Consider the following 25,383-nt stretch of genomic DNA (forward strand, 5'->3'; position numbering starts at 1 on the left):
TTTTAATTTTTTTTTTTTTTTTTTTTTTTTTTTTGCAGTACGCGGGCCTCTTACTGTTGTGGCCTCTCCCGTTGCAGAGCACAAGCTCTGGATGCGCAAGCTCAGTGGCCATGGCTCACGGGCCCAGCCGCTTTGCGGCATGTGGGATCTTCCCGGACTGGGGCACGAACCCGCATCCCCTGCATCGGCAGGCAGACTCTCAACCACTGTGCCACCAGGGAAGCCCGTTAACCCATTTTTAATGTATTTTATTTCAGATATCGTAATCCTCAGATCTAGGATTTCAGTTTCTTTTTTATACTTTGTATTTCTTTCCCGAGAATCTCTGTATCTTCACCTTTTCTTTCTATCTTTTCTGGTAAATCTCTAAACGTATTTATGATAATTACTTGAAAATCCTTATCTGGTCGGTTAGTTCTAGCATCAGGGTCATCTGTGTTCGAGTTTGTGACCGTGGACCTGACACTGTGTTTAGAAAAACAGTGGAGACTGAGGGGCCCTGCTGCTTTATCTTCTCCTTGTGCCTGGTGGCTGAAGTGAAGGCCGCACCCCCGAGGGGCTCATCTTGGCAAGAGGGGTGGGTTCTTCCTGCTTTACATCACACCTTCACATCTTTCTTTTTTTTTGGCTGCGTTTGGTCTTCGTTGCTGCACGCGGGCTCTTCTCTAGTTGCTGTGAGCAGGGGCTACTCTTCGTTGCAGTGCACGGGCTTCTCATTGCAGTGGCTTGTCTTGTGGAGCATAGGCTCTACGCACGCGGGCTTCAGTAGTTGTGGCATGCAGGCTCAGTAGTTGTGGCTCACAGGCTCTAAAGCACAGGTTCAGTAGTTGTGGTGCACAGGCTTAGTTGCTCCGCAACATGTGGGATGTTCCCAGACCAGGGATCAAACCTGTGTCCCCTGCATTGGCAGGTAGATTCTTAACCACTGAGCCACCAGGGAAGTCCCCAAGGAGGGGTTTTTATGCCAAGCAAATTGCTACGTCATTTGGGGTCTGTCAGACTCCAGTCTGTCTCCTGCCACTGCCATCATCAGTAGCTCGGCTGGCTTGAGGTTTCGGCCTTGGCAGGTCCATCCACCACTCATGCCAGACCTAGTGCTGGCCCCGGGCTGTTGGGCTCATCCTTCCCAAGGAAATGTGATCTCTCTCTGGAAAGCAGCTCTTGGCAGCTCTTCACCTGCCCTCCTCAACAGCCTGACAGCTATGTGTGGGTTTGGTGTCACCAAGCTCTTGCTGTTGGCTCAGGGCTGAAGGCTGTCTCCCTGCTCCTGGCCTCTGCAAGGATCTGCTGTCCAGGCCCAGCTATGCTCCACACCACAAAGTGGGGGCCGTTCCCCTATATTTCTATGTCTTTAGTGTCATTGCATCCTGGATTTTCATTTTTTCTATTATCTGCCAATGTTTGCTGGTTATGGAGCAGTTGGAAGGTATGAGAACAAAGAAGAAAACAAAAATCGTCCGTAGCCCCAACTCAGAGGCGGGTGCTGCTGGAATCTTTTGCATTCATGGGGAGATAAAGCATGAGCAATCTTATTGGTCTCATATAGCATGAGGGTCTGGGCCTTCGTTCCACTGAGACAGGAAAGAATTCTGGTCCCCTGGTTCTGTAACCCGTAACAAGAGCACAGGCCCAGACTGGCCCCCACCGTACCACAGTCTGTAAATGCCCAGACAAAATCCTCATGGCACTCTCTGCCCACCGACACTCCACGGCCAGCCTTAGCGAATCCTGTCAGGTCTACCTTTTATCTTTAAAGCATCTTCAGAATCTGACCACCTCCCAGCAGCCCAGCCCCCTGTCTCTCACCTGCACTTGGAGACAACCCAGCCCCTGCTTTCCCCCCGGGCCCCTCCACCTTCTCTACACAGAGGAGCCAGGAAAATGGGTCAGATCAGGACCCTCCTGCGCCCGGACCTGTCCATGCTGCTTGTGCTCACGCAGAGCAGAGGCGGACAGTGTCTGACCAGCAAGGCCCCTCTGCCCCCTGTTGCCGCCACAGGCACCCGGCGATCCATGCTGTCCCGGCCCCGGTGGGCACCGCTCCCTCCCCGGCAGCGCTGTCCTCAAACAGGTTTTCTCCAGGGCTGGTCTGAGCTGTGTCCTCCACCTGGGGTCTCCCCAGCCACCCTGCCTGAAATGCCGCCACGCCGTCCCGGCTTCCCTTCACGGCTGTTTGTCCCCAGCAGAGAGCGCCGTGCAGTCTGTAGGCTGCTTCTACTCAGCCTGGACCTGAGTTGTGTTTGTTCACACTCATGCCCCGAGCCTGGAAGGCAGGCCCTGGCCAAGGTGGTGACCAGGACGGGGGTACAAATGGTGGGCAGGCAACCTGGCAGGCTGCTCCCTTACCCTCCACCCCGCAACACGTTTGGCTGCAGGGGCGACCGCCAGGAGTCCATCCTTGTGTCGTGGATGGGCTTCTGTCTTTGCTGGACTCTGTCCTCACCTCATGGCCTCCAGATGGCTTCTGTGCCTGCAGGCAGGGAGGAGGGCGGAGGCAAGCGTCACCTCCCTGCCTTCTTCCTCAGGGCTGCCCCAACTCCCACTGCTCACTGCTGCTAACGAGTGGGCGAGGGGACCTGAGACTGGCTGCCTGGCGCCCTGAGCAGCCATGGAATGGGAGGAGGGATGGGGTCCCCGTGTCCCTGCAGGGGCTCTGGATGCCCTGGAAGGAGCTGCTGGCTGTTGTCAGGCCACAGAGGCTGCTCCCCTGTGAACCCCTCGCCCAGGCTGGTGGGGTCACAGGCTCAACTCGGCCCCCACAGTCCTTCCCTGAACCTGGTTAGTGGCATAAAGGTGTCGTGCGGGGTCCATGGGAGTGGAGAGGAGGAACTGGGTTCTGGAGCCCGCCACCCCCTCGCCACTGCCAGCCCAGAGGCCCTGAGCAGGCAGCCTCCCCTGCGTGGTTTCCAGGCAGTGCTGTCACAGGTGGGCTGCACCACAAAGCAGGACACCTCCTGACTGTGGTTCAGGAGGGGCTTCTGGTGAAAAAAGGCTGGAAAGTGGGATCATGGGGAGATCTTAGTGATTTTTTTTTTCTTCATACCTTCCTCGGTTTTCTAAATTTTGTTCAGTGAGCATATATTCCTTTTATGATTAAAAAAACAAAACAGGGGGCTTCCCTGGTGGCGCAGTGGTAGAGAGTCCGCCTGCTGATGCAGGGGACATGGGTTCGTGCCCCGGTCCGGGAGGATCCCGCATGCTGCGGAGCGGCTGGGCCCGTGAGCCATGGCCACTGAGCCTGCGCCTCCAGAGCCTGTGCTCTGCAATGGGAGAGGCAACAACAGTAAGAAGCCCATGTACCGCAAACAAACAAACAAAAAAATTAAATACAAAAAAAAAAAAATGTTAAAAGCAGCAAGGGAAAAGCAACAAATAACATACAAGGAAATCGCTTTAAGGTTAACAGCTGATCTTTCAGCAGCACATACCGCAAAAAAAAAAACCCAGCAAGCCTCTTTCTGCGCCCCACGGAGGGGCTAACGCCTGCATTCTTGCAGTTCATGCGGGAGATGGCGGGGGCCTGGCAGATGACAGTGGAGCAGAAGTTCGGCCTGTTTTCTGCGGAGATAAAGGAAGCAGACCCCTTGGCTGCATCAGAAGCCAGTCAGCCCAAACCCTGTGCCCCCGAGGTGACCCCTCACTGCATCTGGATCGATGTACGTGCCCCCCTGGCTCCCCTGTGCTCCACCCACTCTTCCCTGGGGTCGGGGGCTGCCCTGGGACTCCAGGTTGAAGACTGCCCCACCTGGGGGGTAGCTGGCCTATCTCTCTCCCCAGGCCCCGCCGGTCTCGTCCCGCTGCCCCGCAGACCCCACCTGCCCTCCTGTGGGCCTGAGGCCCTCCTTGGCAGGCAGTGGTGGCTTGAGGGTGGGCGGCCACCTGGCCCCTCCAGCAACATGGCCCCACCAGCAGCGTATCCCTTTCCATCCAGTTCCTGGTACAGCGGTTCGAGATTGCCAAGTACTGCAGCTCTGACCAGGTGGAGATCTTCTCCAGCCTACTGCAGCGGTCCATGTCTCTGAGCATTGGGGGCACTGCGGGGAGCATGAACCGGCATGTGGCGGCCATCGGGCCCCGCTTCAAGTGAGAGTTCACCCCAGGGCCTGCTCCCCTGGGTTTCCTGTGGTTGGTCACTTGTTCACCAGAAACTGACCGAGCCCCCAGTACATGCAGGGCCCCTGGGAAAGGCATCCGCACATGATGGCCGAGGCCACCACACCCTCTCGGGGCTGGGGACATGGGGCAGCGTGCTGTCCACAGCAGGGAAGTGTGCAGGAGGTGCTTCATGTGGGGACCCGGACAGCCAAACGCTGGGGGTGGGCAGCAGCAAAAGGATTTTGGTGACACACTGGAGAGGGAAAAACGGCCAGCTGTGTGGCAGAGCCTGGTGTGACAGCTCAGGCCCGTTACTCTCTGAGGCCGATTATGCCAACTGCACACCAAGCCCTGTGCAAAACCAGCAACACCGGGGGAGGGCACACACCCCCATAGGCAGCATGTGGCCCAGTGGGCCTCAAACCAGGTGCGGTGGTCAGGGGCGCTGTGGACACAGCAGGAGGGCCTGGCCTGGCATGGGGAGGGCTCTTGACTGGGCCTGCAGATACCTGGGGGGTCAGATGGAAGGAGGGTGAGGGGCCCCTGCAGGTGGGCACCACTCCCCCTACCTGTTCCCCTCCCTGAGCTCTTGACTCATGTTCCTGAAGCCCACTGGGCACACCCTCGGGCCGTGCTTCTCAAACCAGTACAAAGGGTTAGTTCTCTTTTTCCCTAATTTTCAGTCTGTCGTGGACCTATACTTTTACAAATTGCAACGAGAATGGGTTAGTAGGAGAGGATCCATGCTGGACTGTCCCAGCCATGGGAAGTGGCCATGGAGACGAGCAGGAGGGCTGCCCGTTCCTGACCAGTGCGTCTGCAGATGCCTGCAGGGCAGCCCTGATCTTGCAGAATCCAAGCAGATTGTTCTTAGAACCTGAGTTTTACCTTCGTAGTCCCCGTAGGTGATGGTACCTCAGGGAGTGGTTTGCAGTTTGTGGGACCAAAGCTTCTGGCCAAGGGGCAGAGTCACACACACGTTGTTTTCCCCCCAACAAAAGTGAAGGTTTAAAAAACCTTTCATAAGGCATCAGGGTACAGTAATCCGAGACGGGTGACCACCTGCCCGATCCACAGCCCTGGCGGGAGGGCTCTGCCGCCTGCAGGTGGGCCCTGAGCTCAAGGAGAGGTTTGCAGCGGGTGCCACTCGCTGACCGGGGCCCTCTTGCAGGCTGCTGACCCTCGGCCTGACCCTCCTGCACGCGGACGTGCTTCCCAATGCGACCATCCGCAACGTGCTCCGCGAGAAGATCTACTCCACTGCCTTCGACTACTTCAGGTGCTGCCCCCACCCCACCCCCAGCCCCCAGGCCTGGGTCACTCGGCCTGCTGGGTGCCAACCCCCGGCTTAGTGGCCCGACTTGTCATTAGGAGGCTGCGCGCCCCACCTTGCCGCGCTTCCTGACTCCTAGACCCTGGCACTCACCCTCATCCCTGGCTGTTTGCAGTTGTCCCCCAAAGTTCCCTACGCAGGGAGAGAAGAGGCTGCGTGAGGACATAAGCATAATGATTAAGTTCTGGACCGCCATGTTCTCAGATAAGAAGTACCTGACCGCCAGCCAGCTCGTTCCCCCAGGTGAGCCCTAGCCTCAGCTGTGCTGCGTGGTCACCGGAGGCCCACGCCTGCCCGGTCACCTCTTCTCTGGCCGCTGCTGGGGAGCAGGAAGGAGGGCAGGGTCTCCAAGCAGATAGGCAGACACCCCCTGGTGTAACTTCCCAGCGCGGGGCCGTTCTCAGGGGCCCCCTGCGTGCCCAACAGTCTGTATTGGACTACGGCCTATGTGCTGGGAGGGATAGGGCATGGTCCATTGTCACCTGGTGGGGCCAGTCTTATCGGCAGGCGACTCCAACATGGGGGGTCGTGGGAACGTCCCCCGAGGACAGGCACTTGCCCTGCAGCAGTTGGGGACCAGGGGCAGTTTTCTGGAAGAGCTGACGTGTGAGCTGCATCTCGGAGCATGGAGGGTGGACGGGGTCAGGGAAAGGCACTGAAGTGGGAGCCAGCAGCCACCCCACAGGAGAAAGACCCGCTCTTGTTTCTCTGAAGCACGTAGCTGGTCACGCGCCCAGGCTGGGGGAGGCGCCTGTCTCCGCAGGCAGACCCACGTGGACAGCCTGGCCGCCACGAAAGGGAAAAGCAGGCACAGTGATTGTAAGCAGCTCTTGGCTCCACTCAGAGCAGGGCAGGCAGCCCTGCCATCTGTCCCCACGGGTCCCCGAGTCATCGCCATGTAGGAGGACACCGGGAGGTCAGTGCCATAATTGATCAAGGCGGCTCCTCGATTTGCTTTGCTTTGGGCTCAGGGGAACATAACACAGTTTAGAAAGCTTCCATCTGCAGTGGTTCATGAGGAACTTTGCAGACGCCTGGTTCGTCCAGGGAAGCCATCACCGGCTGTCTCCCCCACCTGCTCCCCCACAGCTGCCTTGTCTGTGGTGAAGGTCCAGACACCTCTTTCTAGAATGCTGTGTCTGCCCACAGATAACCAGGACACCCGGAGCAACCTGGACATAGCGGTTGGCTCACGCCAGCAGGCTACACAGGGCTGGATCAACACCTACCCGCTGTCTAGCGGCATGTCCACCATCTCCAAGAAGTCAGGTTGGTGGGGCTTTGCTGCTGGGTCCCTTGGGTCCTCAGGGTCATAGAGCAGCTCCAAAGGACACCCTGTGCCCTCCCCCCCCATCCCCAGGCATGTCCAAGAAGACCAACCGGGGCTCCCAGCTGCACAAGTACTACATGAAGCGCCGGACGCTGCTGCTGTCCCTGCTGGTGAGGCCCGTGTGCCATGCCTGCAGCGCTGGGGTGGGGGAGGGGCGCGGGCCATGCAGAGGCGCATCCGTGTCTGTGTCCCTCACCAGGCCACTGAGATCGAGCGTCTCATCACGTGGTACAACCCACTGTCGGCCCCGGAGCTAGAGCTGGACCAGGCTGGAGAGAGCAGCGTGGCCAACTGGAGGTCCAAGTACATCAGTCTGAGCGAGAAGCAGTGGAAGGACAATGTGAACCTCGCCTGGAACATCTCTCCTCATCTGGCTGTGCAACTGCCAGCCAGGTGGGCTGCCTGAGAGGCCCTGCCGGAGGTCCAGCACAAGGCACCTGGCTGGGGGAGGGCACATGTCACAGCCAAGGACTGTAAGGGAAGAGCCATCGTAGCCCCAGATGCTCCCCAGTCCTGTGCAGTGGTGGGGTCTGTCCTGCCAGGGGCCCAGCACCCCGGAGCCCAAGGAGATAATATCAGGGCACCCCAGGGCCTCACCTTGTTTGATGAGGAAAGGAAACACCTGTGGTTACTCTGGGAGGTAGGCGTGGGGGGTCTGGGTTGGTTCCTGGGTGGCATCTTCAGGCAGCAGGCTACTCAGAGGGGCGGCTGGCAACCGAGTGTCCTGTGAGCTGTCCTGAGGCAGCTCTTAACAGGGACAGGACTCAGGCTGGTAGGTGCTGAGAGGGGCTTCCCAGGCCCACTGTGCTGAATGCCAGTAGACTCCATGTGCCTGCGTGCAGGGTGGGCCTTTCTTCCCCAGAGCCCATGCTGCATACTTACCGCTTCCTTCTTTGGGTCCTAAGTCCTCCTCAGGACAGGATTGCAGCCTGACGGCATTTAGGCAGCAGCTGCCTGCCTTAGCCTTGGGCGGTCACACTGAACACTTTGCACTCACCCTCCCACCTGTTAGCGTGCCTTCTGGCCCATGGGTGCCACAACGTGGATGGGTGCTTTGGGGGCCAGGCCAAGGGAGGTGTCCTTGGAAGGATCATTCCTGCGCCAAGGAGTTCTGCCCTTGGGTCACAGCCGGTCACAGTAAACACCATGTCAATAGTCACAGTGCTCAGATGTCACTGGGTGTTGGTCCACATCCCTTAGTCCAGGGCTCCTCCAGCCCCCGTCTTTGGTGTCTGCCACCCACACCCCCTTTGCCTGCAGGTTCAAAAACACAGAAGCTATCGGCAATGAGGTGACCCGTCTGGTTCGCTTGGACCCAGGAGCCGTTAGTGACATCCCCGAAGCCATCAAGGTAGCATGGCGGGTAGTGTGCCAGGGCCTGGCCCTAAGTGCACAGAAACAGAACTGCCTCCAGGGATGCCTGGAGGCGAGGAACACAACCAAAACCCACTGACCTCAGTGGTACCACGATTTTTCCAATCTCTTGTGTTATCTACTCTTCGGATGAAACATTTACTGTGTTCACGGTAGAAAAATGTTGAGTGTATTTCTCCCTGGTTGCAGTTGTGCTGTTGTATGTAATGTGTCAGAAGCTGTTATAAATGCCTTGCGGTTTTCACTCCTTGGGGCCATCCCTGTGACTCCCTGCTTCCTCCCCAGTTCCTGGTCACCTGGCATACCATCGACGCTGATGCCCCCGAGCTCAGCCACGTGCTGTGCTGGGCACCCGCAGACCCACCCACAGGCCTGTCCTACTTCTCCAGCATGTACCCGCCGCACCCGCTCACGGCACAGTACGGGGTCAAAGTCCTACGGTCCTTCCCGCCGGTAAGCCCATCTGCTGGGTCGGCCTCGGGGGGCTGCCCAGCCCCACGGGGGGACGGAGGGCAGGCCTGATTGAGGGTGAGGACGTGTCCTGGGGGTGGAGGGCCAGTCTAGGTGGGGTGGGGCCCTGGGACCCCTGTCCTGCGTGGTGCTCTCACCTCTCCCTGAGTCATGGCTGCTCCTCCCCCACCACACAGGATGCCATCCTGTTCTACATCCCCCAGATCGTGCAGGCCCTCAGGTATGACAAGGTAAGGCATGCAGCACGGGCCGACCAGCCTGGAGGGCCGGGCGGGCAGCGGGACAGAGCCCAGGAGCAGGGCCACTGAGCTGGGACCTGGGCCCGAGGTCTCTCACCCCCATGTGGTTGTCCAGCACCCGAGGCCCAGTCCTGCTGTGCTGGGTGAGCAGGGTCTGGAAACATTGCCGGCTGCTTCCTCAGGGTGGGCGACCTGGCCTGGGACCCGTACCTGCCGGATGGGGGTCTTAGCAGGTCCCCTAGCTCCCAAATCCAGCTCCCCGTCTCCTGAGGGGAGTGGCCAAGGGGTTGGAGGAGACAGCGTATGTATTAGTGAGCTCAGGTCACCCTGGCAAAGTACACAGACTCGGGGCTTAAACTACAGGGAGCTCCTTCCACACAGTCTGGAGGCTGGACATCTGAGATCCAGGTGTCAGCAGGGCTGGTTTGCCCGAGGCCCTCTACTTGCCGTGTAGACGGCGGCTTCTCCCTGTATCCCCACATGGCTGTCCATTTGTCTGTGTCTTAATCTCTTCTTATAAGGACACAGTCAGATCAGATCAGGGCCCCCTACTGATCTCATGTAACTTCATCAGTTCTTTAAAGGCCTATATCCAAATACAGTTACATTTTGTGTGTGGGGGGGGGCTTCAACATGAATGGGGGGTGGGGCTGGATAATTCAGCCGTAACAGTGTACATGCACATAGGGGCCTGGCAAAGGGCCTGGCCAGAAAACACCCACGGGGTGACCACAGCCCAGAGCCCTCACTACCCGCCACGGTGCCACGCCCAAGCCTGCGTCTGAGGGCAGCAGCGTCTACCCCTCCTGCTCCTGCCTATACACCCCCCTGCCCTGGGCCCACAGGGCCCCAGAACACCCCATGCCCCGGCCAAGCCTGGAGACCCTGCACTGGAGGCTGCACATTCATGGTTCATCTTTAGATCTAGTTGCTGGGTTAGAATTGGGTTATTTGAAGTTTGACCTGTTTGGGAAGCCCACCCACCCAAGTTGAGGACATCTGTCCAAGGAATACTTTACCAGATGGGCCGCAAATGACTGGGGGGAGGGAGAGGCTGCACCCCAGGAGTCTTCCAGAAAGGCCAGCTGCCTTTGTAACCTAGGACATGGGAATTCAGCCTGAGCTGGGAGTGACGTAGGGTTTTCTGGGACCCATCCATCACTGGGCAGCGTCTTCTAGACACCAGTCCACAGGGGCGCATTTGAAACCCGCCTGCCCACGTGTCGTGCTTGACGACAGCAGAAGCTAGTTAGAGTCCAGGGCTTAGAGTCCAGAGGAGGGAAGAGAGGAGACAAAAGCTGGTGCGTGCCTGCATAGACAAAGACCCCGGCGGCTGGCCAGCCAGCTGGACTCGGGCTGAACTCTGCCGCGCAGGAGAAGTGCTCACACTCGGCACTGCTCGACCACGCTTCTTTCTGGGTCTGCCAAGCGTGGAGTCATTGCTGCTTGGGTGAGGGTGGCCTCTCTTGGTGGAGTGTGGCCAGCCTGGGCTGACCTTGCTTTCCTACAGATGGGCTATGTGCGGGAGTATATTCTGTGGGCGGCATCCAAGTCCCAGCTTCTGGCACACCAATTCATCTGGAACATGAAGACGAACATCTATGTGGATGAAGAGGGGCACCAGAAAGACCGTGAGTGCCCATGCCTCGGGCCCCACTCCGTCCTCACCACCTGCCCAGGGTCATCATTCCTCCACTCCCACCTCTGACCCCTGCCTAGCTCCCAAGACCCAGTGGCTCCGTCCTGCAGCTCCCCGGGCAGCGCTTCCCAAACCAGGTCATCCCAGGACCCTCACACCCTTGAAAACTACAGACCCTCAAAGAGCTTGGGTTTATGTGGCCTTTGGCCATCCATGCTCACCAACATTAGAAATTAAAAATAGAGGGCTTCCCTGGTGGCGCAGTGGTTAAGAATCCGCCTGCCAATGCAGGGGACAAGGGTTCGAGCCCTGGTCTGGGAAGATCCCACATGCCGTGGAGCAACTAAGCCCGTGCGCCACAACTACTGAGCCTGTGCTCTAGAGCCCGCGAGCCACAACTACTGAGCCCGTGTGCCACAACTACTGAAGCCCGCGCACCTAGAGCCTGTGCTCTGCAACAAGAGAAGCCACCGCAGTGAGAAGCCCGCACACCGCAAGGAAGAGTAGCCCCCGCTCGTCACAACCAGAGAAAGCCTTCATGCAGCAACAAAGACCCAAAGCAGCCAAAATTAAAAATAAAATTAAAAAAAAGAGACCCATCTCACATAAACATAACTTTTAAAGAAGTGAGCGAGAAGAGCAGCATTGTTTAACACGTTTACAGGCCCCTTTAGTGCCTGTGGGAGATGAGGTCATCAGTGCCGTGGGAGATCCCCTCACTCTGCCTCTGCATTTCATGTCAGAGTATGCTGTTTGGGCTGAAGTGGCTGCAGGAGATTGGGCCTTGCTGACCCATAGTTGGAAACGGAGGAGTGTCTGGTGTTCAGGCCCCCATGGGTGCTCCCCGCCAATGCTACGAAGCTTGGCGGGACGATTTCTCAGGGGTTCAGTGCAGTGAGGAGTCTGAACCGTGTTGTGAGCCTCGCTCTCTGTTCATCCAGCCCCTGCTTGCCCTGCACTCGCCCCTCGCAGGACCTGTAACACCCGCCGTGGTCACACCCAACGTGCAGGGCAGGGTCTCCAGCGCTGACACATTTCGTGACACAGTATTTAAAGATCCCGTGTGTGGAGCCCCAGCTGCCTGACAGGACAGAAACGTTTCTGAGTGCTGGGAAACTGTCAGGCTTTTTTGTCACGTTTAACAAAGTTTTGTAGTTGTTTTCTTTAAATGGCAGATTCATTTTATTGATTTTCAGGAAAATATCTGCCATAAGTCTACATCTGAGTGACTTTACTTTCTCTCTCAGTCACTCTTTCAAGTAAAAATGACGTTCCCTGGAAGAGGGGACAGTCAGATGCAGGTACTCCCCTGAGACCACCACACGCTTCAGGTGCCGCCCCTGTGAGCATCCGTGATCCTGGGGCCCTCCACTCGCCACAGCCTCACGAGCGTCAGCACCCTGAGGAGGGCAGACCTCCTCTGGGTGGGGTCTGGAGAGAGGGTCCCCGGGACTGCAGGCTCACCCTCGGTTTCTCTGCAGCTGACATTGGCGACCTCCTGGAACAGCTGGTGGAAGAGATCACAAGCTCCCTGTCCGGCCCGGCCAAGCACTTCTACCAGCGGGAATTCGACTTCTTCAACAAGATCACTAACGTGTCAGCCATCATCAAGTAAGTGGCATCTTCTCCAGGCCCCACTTGTGGGAGCTGCCCAAGGAGCTTTGTAGACTCCCGACGTCCCCCGCTAAGGAACAGCCAGATAGGGAGTCTGCTCCCACCGTCCAGGGCCCCCGTGGGCATAGCAGATGCACAGAAAACAATATCTCAGGTTCACTTTGGGTCTTGCCCAAGCCTGAGGACATCTGCTCTCCAGGTTCTGATGGTCCCCGTGGTGTTAGGGAAACCAGACTCCTTTGCAGCCCCGAGGTCCTTTCTTGATTCACCTCCTGGGCCCCCATTCACGTGGAGCAGACGCCAACCTTGGACGTCTTAGCCACCCATTTATGCAGGATGGGGCCCCGGAGTTGTGGATGCTGGCTGGGTGCCTGGGGAGGGAGCAGGGGTGCCCTAGTGCTGTTCCTCCAGGCGCCTAGTCGCCACACTGTCCCCAGTGCTTAGGCTCCCCCGCTACCCCATCACTGCGGGCCATGTGTCCCATGGTCCTCTCCTGACCAGTTCTAAGCAGAGCGGCAACGTGGCAGCAGAGATGGAGGGTCAGGGTGGACTCCCTGGGCCTCTGCCACGTGAGAGGCGTGATTCCATTTTACTCGCCTTGTCATGGGACACAGAGGTCTGAGGGTCTGCCCAAGGCCACACTGCCAGTAAACCACGTAGCCCACAGCCTGACCCCCACAGCAGTGCACACCCCCTTCCCCTGCCCCAGGTGGCAGAGTGCAGGGCTAGGGCCCTCGGACAGGAGGGCCTGTCTGTGCCCCGAAGCCACAGACACCAGCGTCTGTGTCTTGTTTTCCAGGCCCTACCCTAAAGGTGACGAGAGGAAGAGGGCTTGTCTGTCGGCTCTGTCTGAAGTGAAGGTGCAGCCTGGTGAGCAGGGCTCAGGGCCAGTGAGACGGGGGTCTGGGGGACCCTGGGTGCCCAGCACCCCTCTCCAGAACCTGCCCCTGCCAGTGGTCACTCTTGGTTCTCCTAGCTACAGCTGTTTTCTGAAGGCCGAGGCCCTGTCCTTGGCAGCTGTGGTTCTAGAAGTTTCCTGAGCTCCAGTGTAACAGAAGCAACACAGGCCACACAGTGGGCTTAGGGAGGAGCGGGGGCGTCCCAGGTGTGCTATAGGGCCTGTAGGATGAGGGGGCCCATGCCCCCCTCCCTGGTGCTCTTGCCACGTGGTCATATTCAAGACAAGATGGGAACCCAGACGTCACCGCACAGCTCTCCGTTCTTAAGTGTCTCACACACTCATTCTTCAAAACCCTGGCCTTGCACACTTGCCCACTGCCCGCCTCAGTGGTGGGCACCAGTGTAGGGCCCTGGGTGGGCCTCTCCTGACCGTGCTGAGCCCTGCCCAGCCCTGCCCCAGAGAACACTCAGCCTCCCAGAGGACACCGTGCTGCTGGGTCGTGTCCCCGAGGCACTGGGAAGCCAGCTGGGCTCTAGAGCAGAGTGGAGCTCGGGCCATGTGAGGGAGGCTGGGCTGGCGAGGGAAGGAGGGCGGATGAGGTGGGGGCCTGCATGCTCCCCAGGGGCCCAGTCCCTCCCACCAGGACCCCGCCTCAAGCACCCCCACCTCCGGGGGCTCAGGGAACTGTGGTCCCTGACCAGGAAGGGCCTTCTCTCAACCTGCACTGACAAGGTCGAGCTAGGGGTGTCAGGTGTGTGGGCGCTGGGGCTCGTGTGTCCTGTGGCATTGGCGGCCAGTGGCCTGAGAAACTGAGGGTTTAGGGTGTCCTCTTGGAGAAGCGTCTGCGGGAGGTGGTGGCCCCATGTGGAACGTCAGGATGGGCCCAGGGAAACAGCACAGAGTCAGGGAAGACCGCCTTACCGGCCTCAGAACAAAGAGTCAGTGGTGCCGCAGGCAAGGCCCTTGAGGCCTCAGCACAGCCCCGTCTGCTGGGAAAGCCTCATCCTGCTTGGGCCCTGGGATGTCCCTTCTGTCCCTCGTAGGCTGCTACCTGCCCAGCAACCCCGAGGCCATCGTGCTGGACATCGACTACAAGTCCGGGACGCCCATGCAGAGGTGAGGCACCCCCCGCAAGCTCCCCCTCACGGGCTCCCATTCCCTGTCACTTGCGCCCCATTCTCTTTTGTTTTCCAGCGCTGCAAAGGCCCCGTATCTGGCTAAGTTCAAGGTGAAACGATGCGGAGTTAGTGAACTTGAGAAGGAAGGTCAGTGGGGCACGTCCGATGTAGTTTGGGATCCCCATGAACGGTGACGGCCTCCGGCCAGTCAGTCTGGGCCCTCATCTGGGGGTGGCAGGCACGTGTGCAGTGACAGAGGCTCCGGGGAGGACTGGTCGGCTTGGCTGCCATGAGAGTGAGCGCAGGCTGGCAGCCTCCACAGCAGGAGTCAATTCTCCTCATCTGGAGGCCGGGGTGTCAGCAGGGCCCAGCTCCCTCCTGAAGTGCTGGGAAGGATCCTTGCGGCCTCTACCCGGGACAGGGCATGGTTGTTCCTCAGCTGTGGCTGCCACATACATCACACTGTGCAGTTCTGGGGGGGCATGAATGTGGGGAGCACAGCAGCACAAGGGTGTGGCCCTGGGTCCTTGCTCCTCAGCTGTTCTTAGGAAGAGACCCTGGCCCCATGGCCCCACCCACTGACCCCCGGTGTCTGCTGGGCCTTGTTGGCCTCCTTAGGGTTTTGCAGAGATGATCCCTAAGGTTCTGTGTTGCTTCAGGCACATGATCAGGGCTCGCCCCCAGCATCCTCAGAGGGCCTCTCTGCCCGCCGCTGACAGGCATCCTCTCCCTGTGCAGGTCTGCGGTGCTGCTCAGACTCCGAGGATGAGGGCAGCACGCAGGAGGCTGATGGCCAGAAAATCTCCTGGCAAGCAGCCATCTTCAAAGTGGGAGACGACTGCCGGCAGGTAGTGGGCTGGGCAGGCAGGGCCGGGCCGGAGGTGCGCAGGGCCAGGGCAGGCCCGCCTCTCTCTAAGGCTCCAGGCACACTTCTCAGCATCACACAGAAATAGGAATCCTTGGTTCCCCATTTGGTTCTGTTGCCTTGGAGTATATCAGAGCTTTCTGCTAAACCCGGAGGCCTCTCCAGTGGCCCCCCTCCCGCTGTACACCCTGGCTGCTCAGGGGGAACAGCCCCGGGGGAATGGGTGCCCCTTACTCACACCCACCGCCAGGCAGTGCATCCTCGCAGTCTGCCCAGGGAGCAGTGGGCAGTGAGGCTCACCGGGGCCTCCCTCCCTCCTCCCCCTCCCCCTCACTGGGCAGGGCCGCAGGCACCTGGAGCCAGCAGCCCACTACCACCCTGAGCCTCTCCTGGTTCCCAGGACATGCTGGCCCTGCAGATCATCGACCTCTTCAAAAACATCTTCCAGCTGGTTGGCCTGGATCTCTTCGTCTTTCCGTACCGGGTGGTGGCCACCGCCCCTGGGGTAAGTTTCCCAAGCAGTTGCTTGGGCGCTGCCCCTGTCCCTCGCCCTGTGGTGTGCCCGCAGCCTGAGCTTCGGCCCTTCCTCCCTAGTGCGGGGTGATCGAGTGCATCCCTGACTGTACCTCTCGGGACCAGCTGGGCCGCCAGACCGACTTTGGCATGTACGACTATTTCACACGCCAGTACGGGGATGAGTCCACTCTGGCCTTCCAGCAGGTGGGCAGCAGGGCGGCCCCACTGCCCCCCAGCCCCAGCTCCCGCATTGGTCAGCACCCTGTTTTCCAAGTCCTCGTATGTCTGGGGGTAAAACCAGGGCATCTGTAACCTTCCTTGGGATGAAAGGTGTGCCTCGAGAGGGGCTCCCCAGGAGAAAGCTGACAGGAGTTGAAGGGGGGGAAAGGGCCACAGCCCTGCACCTCAGATGCACCCACTTGTCACTCCAGCTACCAAGGTCTGGCTTGCTGATCTAGGCACAGGCCCAGGGGTTCCAGGGTGCCCGCAGGCCCAAGAGGGCACAGCTCCGGGGCACCCTGAGCATGCTGTCTCTGCACAGGCGCGCTATAACTTCATCCGCAGCATGGCTGCCTACAGCCTCCTGCTGTTCCTGCTGCAGATCAAGGACCGGCACAACGGCAACATCATGCTGGACAAGAAGGGCCACATCATCCACATCGGTGGGTGGGCATCCTGCCGCGGGGCCACCGGGGCAGGGGCTCTGGGGGTTGGGGAGCTGGGCTTCCTTTCCAGCTGCTGCTCCCCAGTGTCCCCAGGAAACAGGCTACAGGGCATACACCCAGCTTTGCCCTGCAGCTGATCCCAGCACGATGGCTCTTTGGGGTATTGCAGACTTTGGCTTCATGTTTGAAAGCTCCCCGGGTGGCAACCTTGGCTGGGAACCGGACATCAAGCTGACGGACGAAATGGTGATGATCATGGGGGGCAAGATGGAGGCCACCCCCTTCAAGTGGTTCATGGAGATGTGTGTCCGCGGCTACCTGGCCGTGCGGTGAGCCCCGCGGGTGGGGTGGGGGGCAGGGAGGGGCTTCCATACTGGGCCCGTTCATCTAGCAAGCCCCGCCCGCCCCTCAAAGTTCTCCTCGGGTCATCTCAGGCCTTTGGTGGACACAGGACTGGGGTTGAGGCAGGGGGATGCACGGGAGGCCCCCTGAGGCCTTGCCTTCCTGTCACGTCTCTGCCACCTGTGCCAGCAGCATCTTGCTCCAGGCATCAGTGACCCGCCACATTCTGCATCTCCCAGGCTTGGCCTCGCCTGCCGACGCCTTGGGGCCCCTCTGAGCACCCCACCTGCCCTTCCTCCCTAGCCTGAGCCCCTGCACCCCCAGGCTGCGTGCCAGGGACTCAAGTCCTGGCTTCCAAGTGTCATGTGGCTGAAGCCACAGAGCAGTGTGGGGACACCTGGACTCCAACCTGAGTCTGCTGAAGCCTGCATGGCACATACACGGTTCCCTTCAAGAAGGGAGGATCCCTTCCTCAGCCGGGCACAGAACCACGGCAGGGGCCAAGGGCAGGCCCTGGGCAGGGGCTGCATGTTGACCACAGGCAGGGCCCCCGACCCAGGCCGGCCTCTGTCCACCTCCCTCCCTGCCTCTCCCCAGGCCCTACATGGATGCCGTCGTCTCTCTGGTCACTCTCATGCTGGACACGGGCCTTCCCTGCTTCCGCGGCCAGACAATCAAGCTCTTGAAGTAGGTCCGGCAGGCAGGACACTTGGGGGCGGCTGTCCCCTGAGATGGGAGGCCCTCGAGTGCTGGTAACGGGGACTGTTATCGAGGCCAAGTGCTCCCCCTTGGACACCCAGACAGACGGGGTCCTGGGTGAGGAGCTGTCCCCAGACCTTCCGTGTGTGAGGTGCCTTGGCTTAGGCGGAGGATGTACCCTGCGGCCCTTCGTCCCTCAAGGGTGTGTCTGGGCTAAGCCCCGGGGCTGCAGTGGCTCAGCCCCCTGCCAGTCCTACCCTGGCTGCAGGCCCCTGGGCCCGGGAGGTTCTGGGAAGGGGCCCAAGCCCTCGAGGCCAGCTGGGAACCGTGTCCCCACAGGAGGCCAGGCCACTAAGTGCAGCCCACCGGCCAGACCACGTCCCTGCAGGGAGGGCAGCCTGGAGCCCTGGGGGCCGCAGCCCTGACATGGCCCTTCCCCCCACCAGGCACAGGTTCAGCCCCAACATGACAGAGCGAGAGGCCGCAAATTTCATTCTAAAGGTCATTCAGAGCTGCTTCCTCAGCAACAGGCAAGTCACCCTGTCCTGCCCCACCCATGCACCCATGTCACCTATCCAGTGTTCAGTGGGCACCTGTGCAGGCCCACACCTGGGCCAGGTGACAGGATGCACTGCCCCGAGACGCCCAGCCCAGCGGGGCAGGAAGTGAGTTCTGAGAGGCTTCAACCCCCTTCAGCTGCTGTGGGGGCCGTGACAGGAGGGGCCTGGTGGGGGAACTGGGGCCACTAGAAGCGGTGGGGCCAAGCCTCAGTGACAGGCCTGGGAACAGGCTCCCAGAGGCTGTGACAGTCGAAGGTGGCCTTGAGGTTTATAGGCTCAACAACAGGGTGAGCGAGGGGAGTCCAGGCCCCTGGAGGTGCAGAGGCCCCAGGTCCACACCCTGGGTACAGAGAACTGGCTCCGGTGGACCTGCCAAGGTCCAGTGGCACAGGAGCGCCACTTGGTTTTGCTGACTGGGGAGCAGAGAAGTGGGGTGGCTCAGGGCAGCAGGAGGGGTTTGGAGGGCGGCATGAGGCAGGCTCTCCTGATGGTGATGTGAGGCGGGGCGGAGGGGGAGTGCACAGACCCCTTCCAGCCACAGGCCAGGCCCCAGGGCTGGGAGTCAGCTCCTGCAGACACACCCCCGGGCCACATCCCGGGCCCCAGGACCGAGGGCAGGCGTCTGGCTGAGGAAGGGCATCCTCTTGAGCCCACTTTGGGGCCCATGAGCAAGGAGGAAATGGGGCAAAACAGGGAGGCTGTGGCCATGGGTGAGGGAGCAAGTGTCCCAGGGAGAGAGGGGCTGTCGGGCAGACAAAAAGTCCGCGATCGGGCACTTGACCTCCAAGGGTGTATCAGGGTGGCTCAGGGGGTCGGGTCCCCAGACCAGCACAGGCCCCTCACAATCCCCTCTGCTCTCTGCTCCCAGGAGCCGGACCTATGACATGATCCAGTACTATCAAAACGATATCCCCTACTGAGGGGCAGAGTGCCGCAATCACGGCCTGCTGCTGCGCACAGCCTGCCACCTCATCCGGTGGACAGATGGGCCGAGATGCCCCTGCAGAGCCCGGCAACCCGCTGCCTCCCGAGGAGTCGCCTACATGGCCCGTGTGGCTGGAATGACAATCAGAGCCAGTCTTTGCGCAGGTTTGAGCTATGCTTGCACTGGACACATTCCCTACCTGTCTTGTTCTCAGAGGTACATGAAGTATTTTCTTGTGTATAAAAAATTGAAAAATTATATTCAACCTAAGATTCAACCAACGTGAACAAAATAAAAAAACTGCATTGGAACCAACCCAGTACTAAGTGCACGTTTAGCTAGGGGTGGGGGCCGCCCGCCCAGGAGCCTCACAGCCACGAGGGGCCATCCCCGGTGCCCTGGCTGTGAGCTTCACAAAGACGACTCACCACAGCACAGATGTACCGAAAATAGCACTGTATTTTCCCTGATGGCTCTCAGGGCTCCCGCGGAGGCCACCCGGCCGCCCCATTCTCATCTCTCCTCCATAGGCGTTGCTCTGCATCCTGCCTCTGCTCCGGTCCTTCCCAGTGTCCCTCTCGACCACCTTCAGGTTCTCTGCTCCAGGACACCACCATCCTCATGCACCAACCTCCCCGCAGTGTCCATCCCCACCCACATGACCCTCCAAAGACCCAAAACTAAAAAAATGATGACAGAATATCTAGAAATAAGTCACACAAAAGATTGGTTAAAAAGCAGGTAAGGACTTCCCTGGTGTCCCAGCGGTTAAGAATCCGCCTGCCAATGCAGGGGACATGGGTTCAAGCCCTGGTCTGGGAAGATCCCACATGCCGCGGAGCAACTAAGCCCGTGTGCCACAACTGCTGAGCCTGTGCTCTAGAGCCCGCAAGCCACAGCAGCTGAGCCCACGTGCCACAAGTACAGAAGCCTGTGCGCCTAGAGCCCGTGCTCCACAACAAGAGAAGCCACTGCAATGCCAAGCCCGCGCACTGCAACAAAGAGTAGCCCGTGCTCGCCACAACTAGAGAAAGCTTGCACACAGCATCGAAGACCCAACACAGCCAAAAATAATTAATTTTAAAAAGTAATTTAAAAAAAAGGTAAGATACAGGTGAAGAGACAACCAATCAATGAAAGGCAGAACAATGAAATTACCAAAAATGAGGCATAAAGAAAAGGAGAGTTGAATGAGACGCTCCAGTCACCCACAACAGGATTCCAGAGTTGGTGAAAAACACCCACTCAGCTGCAGGAAGCACAGTATAAATAAATATAAAGCAGCAGCCAATATATAAGTTAAAAGAACTTTTTAAAATATTAAATTAATCCAAAAGAAGGCAGGAAAGGAAAAAGAAAAGATGGGACAAAAAGTTTCACAATAGCAGACGACAGTCCCACTGCACCATTAATTCTGTTAAGTATGGACAACTGAGCACTCCAGTCAGGAGGCAGGAATTATAAACATGGATAAACGTGAGACCCAATTATATGCTGATGACAAGCAGTGCACTTTATAGTCATGGACCTGACACAGAAGTAGAGGAAATAGATTCACCATCATTGTGTGTACATGTGTTTCCAAAGCAAAATTTGACAGAATTCAGGGGAGAAATAAACTAGTAGAGTTGGAGATTTTAACATCCTTCTCTGCACAAGTGATAGAACACAGGATGCCATCACACATGTAGCCCTGATGGCGGTTATGAAATGCAGTCCGGGGCTTCCCTGGTGGCGCAGTGGTTGAGAATCTGCCTGCTAATGCAGGGGACACGGGTTCGAGCCGTGGTCTGGGAGGATCCCACATGCCGCGGAGCAACTAGGCCCGTGAGCCACAACTACTGAGCCTGCGTGTCTGGAGCCTGTGCTACACAACAAGAGAGGCCGCAATAGTGAGAGGCCCGCGCACCGCGATGAAGGGTAGCCCCCACTTGCCACAACTAGAGAAAGCCCTCACCCAGAAACGAAGACCCAACACAGCAAAAATTAATTAATTAATTAATGAAATGCAGTCCGTCAGCAGCAGCACCCCATCCGTACCTGTTCACCACGTCAGGCTGATCCCACAGAATTGTTAGTAATCAATAAGGTATCTGGAAGAACCCTAAATACTTAGAAATTGAAAGAGTGGAACTGAAACACCAGACAAAATACACGTAAGAGCCAAGGGGATGATCTGAGTTAAATGCTTTAAGGTCGGGTTTGGGGAGGTGGGTAGAGGTGAGCCCGTTCAAGTAGAAAGGAAACCAGAATATCGGGTGTGACTTCCAGAAAGATCAGAAGACCAGGAAGAGGGGGGAGCATAGGAAGTGCAGGACAAACACACTATAAAATGTAGAAACACATGCAAACACAGTAGAACTGATTTGAAACCACAATACTTGGAAAGGAAGCCTGTCAAACTGGCTTTAAAATGAAAATCAGTTGAATGGCACGTCCAAGACTCTGGAAATATGGCAAATTATACATCTTGAAAAGTTAGAAATGCTATTTACAGTACTGGGTAGAAAAATCTAAATCCACAAGCTGACAAGCAAATAGATTTCTTTAGAGACAGAAAACAAAATGAAATTTAAAATCTTAAACAGTCAAGTTCCTCTTTCGATGACGCAGGAGACAAAAGACCAACCCAAGAGCCTGATACCTTCGAGGAGTTTCTGGGGAAGCTTGGTCCACACTCAGGATGGGGTGTACCCAAAACATCACTCCCTTGATACGAGTGTCTGCGAAAAACTCTGAAATGCTTAAAGGTGATATACTGACAGCTGTCCCCTTAGACAATACTGTGTTTCACCACCTCTGTTCAGCTCTTGGCACTGGGGGCCCTCGCCAGTCTAGTCAGGTCACAAAAGGAAACTGTAAGAATCTGGAAAGGAGAAATAAAACTCAGAAATGGCCTTTGTGTACATAAAAATCCAAAATAATCTGAATACATTCTATAGTCAAGGTTCAGGATACAGGTTAATATACAAAAGTCAATTATGTGTGTGTGTGTGTGTATGTGTGTACATATATCTTACAACAACAAAAATGAAAACAGTACCATTTACAATTGCACCCCAAACAAATACCAAGAAAAATATCTAGTGACCTATTCATAAGAAATACTGAAAACTACAAATGTTGAAAGAAAGAAGATCTAAACAAATATTCATGGGTTGGAAAACTCAACATTATACAGATGTTTGTTTCTCCCCCAATTGATCTGTAGTTTCACTGCAAATGCCAATCAAAATCCCAGAAAGTTCTGTAGTGGAAATTGGCAAGTCTAAAATCTGTATGGGAATGCAAAGGTCAAAATATAGCTATTTGGATCTTGAAGACCCACAAGCTAGATATCAAGAATTATCCTTGGGCTTCCCTGGTGGCACAGTGGTTGAGAGTTCGCCTGCTGATGCAGGGGACACGGGTTCTTGCCCCGGTCTGGGAAGATCCCACATGCCGCGGAGTGGCTGGGCCCGTGAGCCATGGCCGCTGAGCCTGCATGTCTGGAGCCTGTGCTCCGCAACGGGAGAGGCCACAACAGTGAGAGGCCCGCGTACTGCAAAAAAAAAAAAAAAAGAATTATCCTTAAGCCATGGAAGTTAAGACACTGTGGCTTCCTGGTTCGAGGAAAGACAAGTGAACAGTGGAAGAGATGAAGTCCAGGGACGTATACCCACATACATGCAGACATTGCAGAGCAGTCAGGGAAAGATGGTCTTTGCAATAATGATGCATTAACTGGATAGCAGTATAGAAAATAACTCAACCTCGACTGCCTACCTCACATCAGACAGAAATTAATTCCAGGTGGACTGGAAAGATGTATGTTAAAGGTAAACTTTAAAGGCTTTTAGAAGAAAATACAGAAGCGTGTCTTGATGACCTCAGAACACACACAGATTTCTTAAGCAGAACCAAAACACTAATTATAAAGGGGAAAAAATTAAATTGGACTCTGTGAAAATACATGCCACAAACCTGGGAAGATATTTGCAATTACCTATATCTGTTCAAAGGACTTACAGCCAGAATATATAAAGAACTACTAAAAAAATCAGTAAGACACAACTGAATAGAAAAATGGACAAAAAACCTGAACAGGCATTTCACAAAAGACATTGTCCAAACAGCCAATAAACATAGTAAGAGGTGTTCAACTTCATTAGTCATCATTGCAAATTAAAACCACAATGTGATACCCACTCACCCCCCTGCCTGTCTGAAACATAAAATGATACATAATGTCAAGCATTGGGGCATGTGGAGCACCTGCAACTCTCAGTTGCTGCTGCTGGGTGTGAAGCATCCAGCAAGGCTGAGCAGCTCAAGCCAGCAGTTCCCCGCCTACACACATACCCAACAGACTTACGAAATCTGTGCAGGAAACAGTGTCCTGAGGTCACTACTACTAACAAACAAAACCTGTAAATGACCAAAATGTTCTTGGACAAGAGAGAAATCATTGTGGTTATTCATGCAGAAGAATACAGGGCAATAATGGAAATAAATGAACAACTGCAGCAGGCAGTGTGGATGCTGTTGAGCAAAAGGTACTTCCTGAATGACTCCATCTGAGGTTCCAGAACAGGCACCATTATTTGATGGTGTTAGAAGTCAGGACACAAGTTAGTTTTGAAGGAGGGAGCCACTAGGAAGGCAGGGGGAGAATCAGATGCTGGTAACATTGTTTCTTATTCTATGGAAATTCACTGAGCTGCATAACACTGATGACTCATACGTTTTTCTGTGTTAAAATTATTGAGGTGTAATTTTTTTCATCATAAAGCCAAGATGGGTCTCAATATGTAAGGAAGCAATAATGCCAGTGTTACACACTATCCTTCAGAAAAGAGAGGAACAAACACTTCCCTATTCATTTTTTTATGAGGGCAGCACAGCCCTGATATTAAAAAGGACCTTCTGGGACTTCCCTGGTGGTCCAGTGGTTGAGAATCCGCCTTCCAACGCAGGGGACATGGGTTCAATCCCTGGTGGGGGAACTAAGATCCCACATGCCGCAGGGCAACTAAGCCCATGCGTTCTAGAGCCCAAATGCTGCAACTGGAGAGAAGCCCAAGTGCTGCAGTGAGGAGCCCACACTCCATAATGAAAGATCCTGTGTGCCACAACTAAGACCCAATGCAGCCAAATAAATTAACTAATTTAAAAAAAAAAAAAAAAAGACAAGGACCTTCCAAGAAAATCAGAAGACAGGGCAACGTGCCTCTCATGAACACAGGCACAAAAATCTTTAACTAAATATTAGCAAATTGAACACAATGTGTAAAAAAGGGACCATCATGACCAAGTGGGCCTTATCCCAGGAAGGCAAGGTTGGCTTAAGACGCAATCAGGGTCATTCACATTAACAGACTAAAAAAGGAAAACCATATGATCAACAGGTGCAGAAAAAGCACTGCACAATATTCAACACCCATTCATAATACAAAATCAGCAAACTTGGGAATTCCCGGACTGTCCAGTGGTTAGGACTCGGTGCTTTCACTGTTGTGCCATGGGTTTGATCCCTGGTCGGGGAACTAAGATTCCTCAAGCTGTGCTGCATGGCCAAAAAAAAAAAAAAAAATCAGCAAACTAGAAGTAGGAGAACAGTTCCTCAATCTGATAAAGATCTCTAAGAAAAACATGGTTAACATATTCATGATGAAATATAAGATCCAGAGCAAGATCAGGGCACTCCTCACCACTTCTAATCAGCTTTGTACCGAGTGTGTGGCCAGCGGTAGACAGTTTGGAAGGAAGAAGAGAAACAGTCCTGCCTCACAGACAATAAGATTGTTTATAAAATCCTGAGGAAGCTATGAAGAGTTTCAAAGCTCTAACAAGGGAGTAGTTCAGCAATACCACAGTTTACAAGGCCCATACACAAAAGTCATTGTATTTCTATATGCTAGCAATAAACAGTTGGAAATTAAAACTAAAACATCCTATACCATGTATAATAGCACCCCAAACATAAAATCCCTCAGAATAAATGGAAAGACATGAAAGACCTTTACACTAAAAAAAACACAAAATGCTGAGAAAAATTAAAAATGGAGAGAGATGTTGTCTGAGGTTTGGAAGACATTTCTCTGCAAGCTTATCCTAACTTCAGTGTAATCCCAATCAAACAAATGCAAAAGGTCCTCACATCCTAAACCATACTAAGTCCCTACATCCAGAGGCAGACAACAGGCTGAATACAAACTAAGGAAGCATGCAAGTGTTGGAAGAAGACGGGAACAGTTTCCTTCATAACCCAGAAAATCCAGGATCAGTACAGGAAAGCAAATTGTTACAAAAACAACACATAGATAGCAAAAGAGCACCCCAAACAAAGCGAAAGACAAACTGGGGAAATATTCACGACAGATCTCGAAGGTAAAGTGCATCCTAAAAAAGAGCGTTGAAAAAACTGAGGAAGAAGGAAACCCTACAATCCTATAGTTTTAACATGAACAAATAATATGAATTGTTTGCAGGAAAAGAAATGCACCTGGCCCTTAAATATAAAAAATGTGCTCAGGGCTTCCCTGGTGGCGCAGTAGTTGAGAGTCCACCTGCTGATGCAGGGGACACAGGTTCGTGCCCTGGTCCAGGAAGATCCCACATGCCGTGGAGCGGCCGGGCCCATGAGCCATGGCCGCTGAGCCTGCACGTCTGGAGCCTGTGCTCTGCAATGGGAGAGGCCACGGCAGTGAGAGGCCCG

The 25,383-nt window shown here is 55.7% G+C and overlaps 1 protein-coding gene across 2 annotated transcripts in view; it reads left to right on the plus strand.

Annotated features, from left to right (window-relative positions):
• The window catches only part of PI4KA (phosphatidylinositol 4-kinase alpha), a 97,035-nt gene extending 78,346 nt beyond the window's left edge, over positions 1-18,689 (plus strand). The window contains exons 1-24 of one of the 2 annotated variants that reach the window (XM_007451007.1): positions 3,054-3,113; positions 3,452-3,656; positions 3,932-4,083; positions 5,267-5,374; positions 5,544-5,671; positions 6,578-6,697; positions 6,789-6,868; positions 6,958-7,151; positions 8,019-8,109; positions 8,418-8,585; positions 8,780-8,833; positions 10,353-10,473; positions 11,963-12,092; positions 12,895-12,965; positions 14,040-14,112; positions 14,191-14,261; positions 14,853-14,962; positions 15,380-15,484; positions 15,574-15,699; positions 16,037-16,157; positions 16,330-16,489; positions 17,100-17,189; positions 17,648-17,731; positions 18,630-18,689. In XM_007451007.1, the coding sequence (XP_007451069.1) occupies positions 3,501-3,656; positions 3,932-4,083; positions 5,267-5,374; positions 5,544-5,671; positions 6,578-6,697; positions 6,789-6,868; positions 6,958-7,151; positions 8,019-8,109; positions 8,418-8,585; positions 8,780-8,833; positions 10,353-10,473; positions 11,963-12,092; positions 12,895-12,965; positions 14,040-14,112; positions 14,191-14,261; positions 14,853-14,962; positions 15,380-15,484; positions 15,574-15,699; positions 16,037-16,157; positions 16,330-16,489; positions 17,100-17,189; positions 17,648-17,731; positions 18,630-18,681 (2,565 nt within the window). In that variant the 5' untranslated portion in view covers positions 3,054-3,113; positions 3,452-3,500 and the 3' untranslated portion in view covers positions 18,682-18,689. Of the gene's footprint in view, positions 1-3,053; positions 3,114-3,451; positions 3,657-3,931; positions 4,084-5,266; positions 5,375-5,543; positions 5,672-6,577; positions 6,698-6,788; positions 6,869-6,957; positions 7,152-8,018; positions 8,110-8,417; positions 8,586-8,779; positions 8,834-10,352; positions 10,474-11,962; positions 12,093-12,894; positions 12,966-14,039; positions 14,113-14,190; positions 14,262-14,852; positions 14,963-15,379; positions 15,485-15,573; positions 15,700-16,036; positions 16,158-16,329; positions 16,490-17,099; positions 17,190-17,647; positions 17,732-18,629 lie in introns of those variants that run through there. The other variant, XM_007451006.1, reaches the window with a different exon arrangement.
• The last annotated feature ends 6,694 nt before the right edge of the window (positions 18,690-25,383 follow it).

Source organism: Lipotes vexillifer, unplaced genomic scaffold (assembly GCF_000442215.2).
Source record: "Lipotes vexillifer unplaced genomic scaffold, Lipotes_vexillifer_v1.1 scaffold1783, whole genome shotgun sequence".
Taxonomy (NCBI): domain Eukaryota; kingdom Metazoa; phylum Chordata; class Mammalia; order Artiodactyla; family Lipotidae; genus Lipotes; species Lipotes vexillifer.